At 46.8% G+C, this 13,692-nt stretch overlaps 1 protein-coding gene across 1 annotated transcript; it reads right to left on the bottom strand.

Moving 5' to 3' along the window:
- Positions 1-12,763: 12,763 nt before the first annotated feature.
- LOC119280044 (vegetative cell wall protein gp1-like) lies at positions 12,764-13,198 on the bottom strand. Its single transcript, XM_037561045.1, has one exon. It carries the CDS (start codon positions 13,196-13,198, stop codon positions 12,764-12,766), a length of 435 nt encoding a protein of 144 aa, XP_037416942.1.
- Positions 13,199-13,692: the final 494 nt, after the last annotated feature.

Genomic DNA, 13,692 nt, shown 5'->3' with positions numbered 1-13,692 from the left:
TAGGGCTTTAGTAACGACCCTTTTGTACGAATGGCCCTTTTTCTACTAGTGCCCCGTCCTCACCGCCGTCGATCGCCTGCGCTGATATCATCGCCGGCACTACCATGGTGAGCCTCTTGTTCTTATCTTCTTATTAAAATAAAATAATAATCTTATTTGTATGATTTAGATAGATACTTGTATAAATTTCTTGCTTTTATTATTGTTTGTTATGATATAGTGCCATGGTTTTGGTATCTGCCCCTGTCGGCCCTCGTCCGGTCTATGATTCGGATGTGATATATTATCTTTTATGACAATTATGCCGAACAACGTGACATACATGTTTTTATCTAGAAGGTATGTGATCCGAAAATTCCAACCGACCCTCTTGGAGAGGTTAAATTTAGTTGAAAAGGAAAATAAGTATTTGAATGAAAAATTCAAAAGAATTGAGGAGGAGAAAATGAAATTGGAGTTGCATGTTGCCGATGTCGTCGATGATCACAAGATCAAGAGGGATGCAATGCGCTTGAAGATAAGAAAGATTAGAAAATATGCCATTGATAATGAGGCTGGGTATGATTATGCAGTTGGATCAGTTGTTACCTTAGTTGTCATTATGATCGCATTTGTTCTTGTATTTAAATGTTTTACATAGTTGTATATTAGGAGAGCAAGAGATAGGGTGCTTGATGAGTCGTGTGAGTGATGGATGGGTGAGTCGGTGAGAGGAGGGAGGAGGGATTTGGCTTGGTCAGTTTTTGTCGTTTGGAGGTTGCTCGGAGCGGGAAACAGGTGGGCAGAGCGAACATGTTCTTCATTGCTACGCCACGAGGGGCATGTTCTCGACTAAACATCAGACAGAGGTGAAAGTGTTATTACATCACCACTAACAATCGGCCTTGCTTATTTGGTCACCATGATTCCCAACTCATACCCTCGGTACTCACACTGCTGGAAGAACCACCGTTGGCTACAATGCAAATGTCATAGTCATCAACGAGTATTCTCAAGACACAGTGACCCAGAGTTGACGCAGTGCAGAGACCATCAGCAAACACCCGCACGGTTGCACGAGGGTGGCAGTGGCCGTATAAAAGAATAGTAGCCCAGCGCACCCTAGACCAGGTAGCTGAAGCCATGTTCATGGAGATTGATTGTTCCCGGATGCATCCTAGTCTAAGTAGCATAGTCCAACTCTTCGTGATTGAGATTTCTCTCTTTATCTGGTATTCCATCTATGAGTGTAACTATTATGACGAGCCACAACAAGTAGGGAATGGTAAGCGGGCTACAAGCATGCCAGGCGAATATATTGAGCTAAGGTGAGATCAAATGCTTTTAAACAAGGGAAAGATGATGGTTGCATTAGGTATCCATGCAACAAACATAAAGACCATATCATTTGTTTGAAGAAAGAACCCGAATCCCACCATGCATGTGCTTTGATGCAACAGTGTATGAGTGCTCTTGGTGAGAGCAGAAGAGCTATATTTTAAATCACATGTGATACTCGTTAACTTGTGAATCAAAGCTAATCAAATAACATAACTAACGTTTAGCGCCTGGCATTCATATGGTGTCAAATAGATTAGAGTAGTCTTAATACAAGTAATTAAAATACCAATTTCAGATAATTAAGCCCGTAGACCTGAAAGGATGCCTGACTGCATGACCAAGTGTCACATATTCTCTAGCACCACTTTACAGAATTTTTTAAACAATAAAGTTTAGAAGATGTGTGGATGACATGCGTTAATAATGTGACATTAATGTGAATCTTGAATTTCTATTATCATATTGGTAATTAAGACTTTGAATCCGAGATCTCTCGACTCTAAATCCATAATAAACAGCAAAATACAGCACCGACCAGTTTACCCATAACATACCTAGTTTAGTTAGTTGCACAGGTAGAGTTTTAGACAGACAGACAGAGAGAGAGAGAGAGAGAGAGAGATGCAACTCAACTGTATTGATTGAGCTCATGAATATTATACAGGTTCACGAGCATGCATTCATGTCAAAGAGAGGAGCCTAACAAACTCATAGAGAGTTGCTAACGAGCCCAGATTATAGGACATGATAAGCACATCTAACTGTCGAAGCTTCATCATGGGTGATGCAAAAGATTGGACAGAAATCTTAAAAAACGGCTGTTGGCAGAACCTTTGTCATGATATCTGCAAATTGCTGCCCTGTTGGTACATGCTAGACACGCAGCTCACCGAGAGTGACTTTCTTGCGAACGAAGTGTATGTCGAGCTCAATGTGCTTGGTCCACCGATAGTGAACATGACTGGTGGTAAGGTACAATGCGGTGACATTGTTGTCATCAAACACCTTGGTCATTTGGACGCGTTAATGGAGCCAGGAGAAGTTGTTGAAGCCAGCACGTCTCGGCGCCGCATTGGCGACGACTCGATACTCTGCCACTACAGTTAAACGTTGACTGTCGTTTGTATGATCAGGGCACGAACGAGTTGCTGAGGAAGACTCTGTAGCTGCTCGTTGAGCGCCGTGTATCGTGGCAGCCTGTGTCCAGTCTGCATCCCAATATGTGACAGATGCCTGTGCACCATGAACCGAAGATGGTGAGGTCATCGCAAATGACGTAGCAGAGCACGCACATGATGAGGCTCGAGTTGCATAGGTCTAGGCGCGCATGTGCCACTGGACGACTGACCTCGATACTGCGTACCACGAACACTGACCATTCGCGAACACTTGCGCAGTTGATTGAGAGCTACACCGTCCCTATAAAAGAGGAACAGCCTAGCACACCCATGATTAGGCCAAGGAATTTGGACACCAGGTGGCTGATTGTTCCCAGATGCCGCCTAGTCCAAGCAGCATAGCTTGTATGAACTTCTCGTGGTTGTGATTTCACTCTTTACCTGGTATTCCATCTTCGGTTGAAACTATTCTCAAGAGCTACAACAAGTAGGGAATGATAAGCAGGTGACAAGAACGCCAAGGAAATATATTGAGCTATGACAAGATCCAATGCTCTTAAATAAGGGCAAGATATTGGTTGCATTATGTATCCATCCGACAAACATCAATACCATATCTTTTGTTTGGAAGAAAGAACCCGAATCCCACCGTCCATGTGCTTTGTGTCAACAGTCACCAAATGTTCCTAGTGGATCCGGTGAGGACAGAGGGGTAGAAGGAACCAATTCAGGAAAGGCAAGAGGCATTGTTTCTTCTTGGACTTCAAATTCGTAGTTTTTGGTGGATGATTTGGGTGTAATTGGATTTAATTTGGTGTCATCTCTGTTTGTATCAGGGGCGGTATTTGGGGATCGTTGTGCGTATGTTTGCTTCTTTCCAGGCAGGCGTTTCTTCTATATATACTCGGGCATGGCTTTTCCCGTCCCCTCTGCTCTGATTGTTCGTTATCTGTTCTGAGCAAGTTGCGTTGTTTAGGTAGGGCGCTGTCGCACTGCTAGGTGAGGGAAGGAGGCGGCTAAGGCAGGTACCAGGGCCATGGCGCGCACTTACCGGGTGTGGGGAACCAAGGCGATGGAGAGTAGCCTGAGCGGAGTGGTGTCGGTGGTCACCCCAAGTGGCCACCATTGGCATGATTCAGGCTGGACGGAACGAGCGGGCTTTTGGGCCCGCTCGTGGCCCGTTCAGGACCGGACCGGACGGTCCAGGACCGGTAGCAAAACTGGTCGGTCCGGGCTGCAATATTGGGCCCGAGAAAATGTCGGTCCGGTCCGGGCTTTAACCGAGCCGCTCGGTCGGACCACGAAAGCGCAGTCACCGCGGCTGTCGTTCCTCGTCGTCGCGGCCACCTGCATCCTCCGGGTGAACCAACATGTCTCCGAGCTTCCGCTCTCCATCCTTCCTCTCCTCCCCGTGCGCCGTATCCTCTTGCCGCCGGTCGCCATCACTGTCGTTCATGCACTGCCGCCGATCTGGAGTTCTCGAACATGGCATCCACCCCAACCATGGCACCAATTCCTGCATGAGCTGCGGGTCAAGACGTTTTTCTTGCAACTGAATGGAACGAGAGAATGGCCAGGAACGAGTATTGCGGCCGTGCCATCCAACGTCCACCCATACGCAGCTGTGTTGTCGCTGCATGAGCTGAATCGTGCCATGCCACGAGCTCCCACAACGGCCAGATCTAACTAACCTCAAACTAATCGAAGAGGTGGACATGCACACGTTGCATGGCAAGTGATTTCTGCATTAAAGGAAAACTAAGCAGTAAACATGCACACCGGGCACAGCTCTGAAGAACTGTGACACGATCCGAAGCGCTCTGCACCTCGCCGGCGCCACGAGGAAGTACTAGGGGACGATCCCGAACACTCTGAAGGTGAAGCCGCAGCTGTTGTTCGAGGCTTTTATGCACTTCTTCTGGACGAGCGCGAAGACTGTCAGTTAAATACGTGGTGTCAAATTTTCAGAAAATTCAGTTTCGTCAGTTTCAGAAAATTCAGTTCGTCAGTTTCATTCGCGCACGTCGTCCAGTTCGTCACATCACTCGCGCACATCGCTCAACTCGCTGCTGCACTCGCGCGCATCGCCCAACTCGCCGCTGCACCCGCACACATCTACCCTGCCCATTCGGTCCTTTCGGTCCATTCGGTCTGGCCCGGGCTTCGTCGCCGCCGGTCCGGTCCCTGAAATCAGGACCGTCATGTTGCTCGGTCCGGTCCGGCCCGGACCGCCGGCGGCCGGTCCAAACGACGGCTCGGACCGGGACCGGACCGGCCCGGACCGTGTCCACCCTGACGCATGATAACAACGGTGGCTCCAACTCTGCCGCGGAGGACTGTCAAGGCAGCAGTGGTGAGGTCGCTAGAGGACGCCGCCGCCCATATGATAATTGACTTGGAGGCAGGCCAACGTGCTGTTGACGGTTGGCTGGTGGTAGGGCGTCTCCTGTCCCTGTACACGGCGGATCCTCAACTCATTTTCAGGGAACATCAAAGTCGATGGCGCCTTCAAAGAGCCTCAATTTCAGGAGCACTAAATGTTTTTTTAATCGGGGTTTTTCTCACCTGAATCGGGCCGGTGCGGCGTCACGGCCAGATCCATGCGCTTATGTGGCGGCTGTGCTCCTGCTAAGCGCTGGACTTTGGCCATAGGGGCGCCTCGGTGGATTTTGGTGAAGGGCCGTGGTGTTTTGGCCAGGTTGGCTGCAGCGCCGTGGTTCTTGCCTGCTGGACAGTTCTGTCTTTCGTGTTTCAGATCCGGTCATGTCCGCTTTTGGTCAATAGGCCTGGGAGGGCTCTCTTGGCCAGGTGGCACTCAGCGGTGATGTGCTTCACTGACGGTATTGGTTCGTGTGGTGATCACTCCGGTCAGTGGCGGCCTCGTTGCAGATTGCGATGGCCACCAAAAGATCTTCATGGGGATTACACTCTTCAGGTCCGGTGGCTTCATTCGATGACGAGATGCAAGCTATGTACAATGACTTGACGTAGAGGATATAGTTGTACAGTTGCGGCAATCATCGCATGCAGGTGCTAGGATCGTGGAAAAGCTGCGGCGACAACATATGATTGACTTAGATGGTGGCACTTATCGAGTACCTAGTTTCGAGCTCCGAGGTGAAAACCTATGTCTGACACGAGTGGTCATACATGGCAACGGTGATGTTATTGTGTCATTCCCTTGTTGAAGGCACTGCTTGTATATGCTTAGACTGATTCTTTAAGGTGAAAACCTAGAGTCTGACCTTTGGTGGTTGGATCCGGTGACGGCGACGCTCGAGCATCGCTCGCTTCATTAAGGTGTTGTTGTTGAAGAACCGTACCTCGTTGTTCTTATGGTGTCATGAGATGGTTGGCGTGAATATGGTCGTTGTTAAAGTTTATCGGTCGCGGATTTGTTCACTTTGGATTTTCTCTCGCTTAGGCATAGGTTTGGTCTTATATGAGTTTGCTATTTGCTAGCAAGTTTTTGTGTGTGTGTGTCGGTGTTGGCTATGTGAATCTCATGAGCTTGTCCGGTAGAATAAAATTCAAGTGCTCAAGTTCTCTAGAAAATGACTGTATCTCATGAGCTTGCTCAACCACAGAGCGCTCTTCAGTCATCCTATAATCATAGAATTGCTCCATGATGTACAACTCAGTGCCAGCGTCCGAGATCCCAAACTTGGCCTCGCGTGCATCCCACATATCTTTTTCATTATCGATAGACGCATAAGCATCAACTATGTTGTCACCAAGAACACTCAAGAGAGAAGCCTTAAACAGGATATCCATTTTCTGAAAAGCTTGTGCCTGTTGAGCATCATACTCTCCTTCAGGTTTGCCAAGAGTGGTGTCATAGCAACTCATGGTTTGAAACCATAAGACTGCTCTCACGCGCCTCCTCTTATAGTGGATACCCTCAAACATAGGAGGCCTCATGGAAGCACAAAAACCACTTAGGATAAATTGCCTACAATAAGGTTTTTGGATTGTTGGAAATATGAGCATTTTAAAGAATAATTTTATTAACGGAAATACTAAATAAAGCATGACTAATATATCATAGATAAAGTAAGTCATGCAAACTGAGAGTGTCGTGGAATTGTCACGGCAGATGTCTAGTGTAAGGACTTAGTCGTGAGGCCACACATCTATGTGATAGCTTGAGAGGGGTTGATCGGGATGAGAGATGCGAGGCGGATCAACACACAAGACAAGGATTTAGACAGCTTTGGACCCCGGGAAACATCATCCGGTAATAGCCCTATATGTTGTTTGTGGTTGGGTCTCATTATGCTCATGAGGGGTATGCCGTAAATCCGGCTCTCCTTAGTTGTGTCTAGTCTTAAGAGATGGTTTCTTGTTCCTCTCCCTCTTTGGGGTGCCCTGCCCCTCCTTATATAAGTTGAAGGGGCGGGATACAAGTGGAGTCCTAGTCTTGCCTCCTTTGTAAGGGATTATTCCTTACGCTTTCCTCTTAAGCTGGCCCACCAGAGTATAAGCAGGCCTGCTGGGCCTTGGGCTTTGTCGTCCGTCTGATCTGCCCGCCGGGTCTCCAGTGAGTCACAATGTCCTGGCGGGTTACATGTAAAGCGCCATGTCCGGGCGGATCGCCAGTGAGTCGCCAATCTCCAGTCGGGTCTCTGGTGAGTCGCCAAGGCCGGCCGGGTCATAATTCCGGCCGGGTCATACCGCGGGGTATATCCCCGACATTAGCCCCAAGTTTAATTTGGATTTATCCATGTTAAACTGATCCTGTAAAATAAACACCAGAACAACTTCGACAGGTTGTGCTTCGGGTTAAAAATTCTTATAAGCCGGAACCTGATCATCTTTAAGTCCTTGTCATTTCATTCTTGATACACGCCCATTAATTCATAACAAATCTCCTTAGCAGATATGTTTCAACGTTGTCAATGCATAAAATCCAAATACTTCTTTTGAAAAATCCGGGTCAACAGACCAACTTTATAGTCAATTTGCTTATAGAAAATATTGTGAATAAAGAATTCATTTGAGTCGGCCTTCAATGCTCTGACTTGACAAAAATATTGGTCTTAAAATACTCATCTGATTTTTAGCCGGCTTGAAGATGTAGAAACTTGCCAATTTATGATTATCAAAATTGCCGGGTTATAAATTGATGATGCTGAGTCATAATTGTTGTCTATGCCAGGTCATAATTATTGGTGACACCGAGTCAATCTAGTCTGCTCAAAACTGATAATTTGAAGATTTTTCTCCCTTATATGTATATCACCTATAGCCCCCAAGTGTCGGGTCGTCATGCTTGCAGCAACCTGGGACTTGTAATTGCCTTATGCTCATAAAAACTTCAACCAGTGTAGCCGCCAAGGGCCGGGTCATTATGCAATAATGATCAAGGACTTTTGTATGTCATTCATTGATAATAACATCATATGATGTAATCTCCACCATGGAGCTTGAACCCACGTCCACAAGGTTAAGAGCTTTGTATTCTACCAACTGAGTAGTAGACTTTTTCAATATAATGGATTTAAATTGTGTACCTTGAATTTTTAACAGGAGCAATTGGTAGTCCCCAAGGGCCGGCTCATTAGGTAGCCCCCAAGGGCCGGCTCATTACAATATGATGAGTCGGATCTTCAATAAAGTGAACCAAAAAATGACTTTGCATTAGCCCCCAAGTGTCATGGTGCTTGCTTGCAGCGACATGAGGCTTGCATATTTAATGTAATCTCAACTTGAATAATGTAGCCCTCAAGTGCCGGGTCGTAAGCCTGCAGCAACTCGGAACTATTCCCTCCATTGTGAAAATAAATCATATCCATTGATAAATAATAGCCATTCCACTGAAGAGACTTTGAAGACCTCCATCATAATATTGGTTATTGATAACCATAATAAAAATCCAGCCATGTTGGCTATTAAAGATTTGAATAATATAATCCGGTTTGAAAACCGGTTCCTGTGATATTGAATCGTACTGCCGGCTTATGACACCAATGCAGTAAGGATGATAACCCAAATATTAGAAACCCATGCTTCCAAGTATTTAATACTGTCATATGCTGGCGAGTTATCGTCGAAAGCCAGTCCGAGTTAATCGAAACCACATATATATATGCCTCAGATATGAACCAAAAAAGTCTGAAGACAAACCCAAAATATTGTTTTCAACAAGCTTAAGCCAAACAAAGAGAAAAAGCAAGGCTTCTGATTCGAATATGATCAGTAAGCTAGACCAAAAGGGGTTAAGCTAGGATTCGAATACGATCAGGAAGCCCCCTAGTGGTTTTGGCATTGCGCCGATCAAGAGGGTACCGACAGCTATGTTCTCTTTGGTTCGAATACGACCTATGTTTAAACAGGAAGCCCCCAAATGACTTTGAGACTTTTTTAACGACTCTGATTCGAATACGACTATAGTCGGACCCAAAAAGGGTTAAGCTATGGTTCGAATACAATCGAGAAGCCCCCTAGTGGGTTTGGCGTTGCGCCGATCAAGGGGGTACCGACAGCTATGTTCTCTTTGGTTCGAATATGATCTATGTTTGAACAGGAAGCCCCCAAGTGACCATAAGGTTTGGTATTGCGCCGATCAAGAGGGTATCGACAGCTATGTTCTCTTTGGTGAATGCACCTATGTTTGAACAGGAAGCCCCCAAGTGACCATGAAGCAGGGTACCTATGTTTGAGTTGTGCTTTGCAATAGACTCTGTTTGGTCCCTTTAATTTTTTATGAGAACTCAAACTTTGCGAGAGATAAATTCTTCTTGAGGCGGAAATTTTCTGACGGCCTTTAAATCGGCAACATTTACTGAGCCATGTCCATGTAGCCCCGGAGTCTTAAGACTACTCGAGAAGTTTGCTTGAGATTCTCCATATTTGACCATGATATAAACCGGTATGAGACATTTAACAACTCAGTGATATAATAGTCCCTTTTGTAGTAGACAACTTGCCCTGCATTGGTGAAATTGCAAGCCAGAGTAATTACTCTTTTAAAGAAAGCAATATGCAATATAAAAATATACTGGAAGAATTTCACCTGATATGTCAGGCCAGTAATTATCCACCGTGGAGTTGATGATCACCACGGTGAAGCTGAAATCAATCACGGGTGAGCCGGCTGCGGTGTTGTAAGCCAGCACGGACGGGCGAGTCAATTGCAGGCGTGGTAAGCCGTGCGGACGGGCGAATCAACCACGTCATGTTGATGTAAATTCGGCCGTAGAAGCGACGGTTTGCACATATATCCGTCGAGTATCATGGCACGGTCAGATGCTGGCGCATAATAATGGTAGCGCGAGCTATAGACCCACGACACTGCCATCGTTTTTGTGGTGAACAATTGTCCTGCATAAATAATATTGCAGACCAAGGCAAAGATAAACTGTTCTTTGACAAAAACAACATGTGCTAATAAAACAAACTTGGCTGCATATCACCTGATTTGTTCGGATGACGGATATCACCTGGGCCGTGTCACGTGTTGATGTATCATAAGCGCCTTCGGTCCAATGAGTGGATGACATCTGTTCCAACGATGAGTCGACACGTGTTTCCTCCAGCCAATGATGATTTTACACGTGAAAAATCCCCATTGGTCGGGGCTGTTAACGTGTTATCGGATCCAAAACCGAACCCGATAGCTTAACGGCGTTCCGTTACGGTGGATGCCACGTGTCGGTCAACCTTGACGAAAGCATTTCTGTGACGCGCGATTTATCGTCATGGAAGTGAACAGTTTCGTAATGATAATTTTGATAATGTCATGAAACAGTTCTACGACAGCACAGGTATGACTATCTTGATTCTGTCATAAAATCATCATGGGTATACATGCATGACAGAAAACGTGACCTATTGTGACAAACACATATCATTACGGAAGTGCATTTTTTTAGTGTCGGGACGGGAAAACAGGTGGACATAGCGAACATGTTATTCGTCGCCAAGCCACGAGCGACCTATTCACTTCTAGTCAACCTTGCCGACGAAAAAGCGAAGTTGCAGCCGCAGGAACTATTGGCAGCAGTTTCTCGGCTCCTACGGCACACACACCGCTGGAGTTTTACAGAACTGCCACGCCCGCTGCAACGCAAATGCCATCGTCGGCACCGAGTATTCTCAAAACACAGCGACGCCGACTCCACACACGGCACCTCCCATCATCGCACAAGTGTAGGTGCATGTCCACACTTAGCAGCAGATTGTTCCTGGATGCCTCCTAATCAAAGAAGCGTACCACGTATCCAACTTCTCGTGATTGATATTTCTGTCTCTATCTGGTAATTCCATCTGTGGGTGAAACTGCTCTGACGAACACGAGCTACGGCGAGTAGGAAATAAGTAAGCAGGCAAGGCCACAAGCATGCCAAACGAATATATAGAGCTAATGCAAGATCCAATTCCTCTTAAGGAATGGAAGGATGGTGGTTGCACTAGGTATCCGTCCAACAAACGTTAAGACCATGCCAAACGAAATACTTTTTTGTCCCATAAGCTCACTAAAAGTCTACATCAAGTCCCTCATTTTTTTTGGAGGACGTTTATAGTCGGGCGCCCTTAACCCGTCTCAGACGCCCAGTAGCAAAAACATGATCCAGACGGACATGACAAATCGGCCCAAATGCTCGGTCTGACCGGCACCTCTCTATCCAGCACAAATATGAGCCAGATATGGAGAGGCCCGGCCACATACACCAGTTCGGACCGGACCCACACTGGCCCACCCGGCCCCATATATATTTGTCCTGATCCCCTCCCCAGACCAAACCCTAGCCTCTCCACTCTGCCGCTCAAGCTCCCTTCCGGCGATTTTTGGCCTTCTCAGGCATGGCGAGCAACAGATTTGTGTCCTACAACTCCAGATCCATATCGCGGATGATGCAAAAGGCGGTTAGCACAAGAAGGAAAGGAACCAACACTCCTCCTTGAGCACATCACTCGTCTTGCAGTTATTTAGATTAGGTCAGAGCAAGATGCATGTTAAGATGTATCAGCACACTTAACCACATGGCTGCAAAATCCACTTCAAATTAGGACCCCATGGAGTAATTTTCTACTGTTTGCGTTTCTGTTAGTTTGATCTTCTAGTCATCACTTCACGTACCATGCATCTACGAAATCGCAAGTTTATACATACAAAATATTAGAATTTAAAATACCCGTTGTCGGCATTGTGATCCTCGCATACGGGTCTAAGAAGTGGCTTTGTAGACAACCGTTTCACGAGATGCTTGGAGGTAATGCCAACATAGCCACCGCCAAAGATGAGCATGAGATCACTGGAGATGCCAACATCGAGGTTGCCAATCTAGGCATGGAAGGATACGAGCGTTGCACCGTTGTTCAACCTTCATGTCCACTGGCGGGAAGTAAAAACATCACCAGACTTCACTAGAGATCGCAATATAGTTGGAATAAGGCCATTCCAAGGGCGATGCTCCACTGATAAATAATAAATGCCAATCAAAGACACATTGCATGAGGTCCTCATGGACGACCTCATTTGAAACTACAAACCCTTCTATTACTTGAGCTTCCCTAGTAGGATGCGTTGCCACATCTACTAACCCGGTGATATCAGCCATTGAGTAACCCATGTCACACACTCATTCTGAGCTCGTCGGAGAGCTACCCGGTGGGACCAGTGAGGCTTGGTCATCGTAATCTACAAATATTGTCATCGCGATGGCGAGAGGAGCCAAAATCACCTATTCGACTCCTGACCGCCCCCACCACTAGATGCGGTCGTTCAGTTTACTTATTTCACTTCAAACATGGATCACATGAGCATCAACAACTGATAGTTGAGCTTTATGACATGATACTTGTTCAACATTTTTGAAAATGCTTGTTCCATATTTTTCAAATGCTTGTTAAACATTTTTCGAATACTTGATCAACATTTATCAAATACTTGTTCAACATTTTTCTAATGCTTGGTAACAATTTTCAAATACTTGTTCAACATTTTAAAATGTTTTTTTGTAAAGATTTTTCGTAATATATATATTTAAAATATTTTATATTATAAAGAAACATACAAAATAAAACAGAAAACGGAACCAGAAAATGTAAAAAAAATAAACAGGCTGTGGCCTCGCTCGCGCGTGGACCAGCCCATCTGGGCTCCTCCCAACGCGAGGCTACCCCCTGTGCTCTCTTAAAGCGAGAAATAGGGGTGCCCCGCCGGTGTCGTGCCTGGCCCATGGCGGCCTGGCTGGCATAGTGCAGGCAAACCCAGCCCAACCAGTCGACCAAGCTAGTGGCATCCTTTCTCGTGCAAGCCTGAACGCCTGATGACTGACGGATTGCTGTTGTGCTACTATTCCTCACCTAGTCACCTGGTCCTATCTACACCAACCACATGGCGACCAAGAGCCACCCAGGACCCGGCCGGGAGCATCGCCCACGCCCCGCGGCGGTCGCGGTGGAGGCGAGGGCGCGAACGCGGAGTCGGGCTCGAGCGCGTCCGGGTTGGGCGACCTCGGGCTGGACGGGATGGTGGCCGCCGCGTCCGACGGCGTCAGGGCGTCCTCGCCGGGGCCCGGGGAGGGGATCAGCGGCATTATGTTTAGGGAGAGCGAGAGCGACGGCGGGAGTGCGGATGGGGCGCTCGCGTGGCGGCCGCCGTGGCGCGGCTGCAGCAGCGGGTACTGAGACGGCTCCGGCGCAACGGATATGGCTGACGCCCGGAGCGCGCCTGCCGGGGCGCACACGCACGCTGCGCAGAGCACGAGGGCGCCCAGGAGGAGGTGGCGCGGGATGGCACCGGTTCTTGCCATTGGCGCTGTGAGCAGCGTGTGCGTGCCCGTGGTGGCTCCGAGAGCGAGAGGATTGCTGTCGACGAGGTGTGTGTGTGTGTGATGGATACGTGTGGGATGAGTGAAACTGGACTTGGCTTGGTCGTTTTTGGAGGTTGGTCGCAGCGGAGAAGCACGTGGGCAGACAGTGCGGGTGCCAGGATTCAAACCTTGTGTTGTCAAGCTTTACAAATGAAATATTTTGTAGATAAACAAAACAGGAACACAAAAGACCATACTTTATTTCAAACATATTTGTTGTAGCAGCCTTTTTTAGATCATACATATTTTATTTAAAACATGTTTTTATATATAAAAGATTTAAACATGTTTATGGTACAACACTTTTGACAAATGTATCCATCTACCATTATTAAACTTAAGACCTCAAAGCAAGGTTTTTCTAAGAGAAACCAGATCTGAATTTCATAATACGAGAATAGAAAATAAGTAAGCAGGCAAGGCCACAAGCATGC

Source organism: Triticum dicoccoides, chromosome 3B (assembly GCF_002162155.2).
Source record: "Triticum dicoccoides isolate Atlit2015 ecotype Zavitan chromosome 3B, WEW_v2.0, whole genome shotgun sequence".
NCBI classification, from domain to species: domain Eukaryota; kingdom Viridiplantae; phylum Streptophyta; class Magnoliopsida; order Poales; family Poaceae; genus Triticum; species Triticum dicoccoides.
This window is presented reverse-complemented; position numbering and strand designations above follow the sequence as displayed.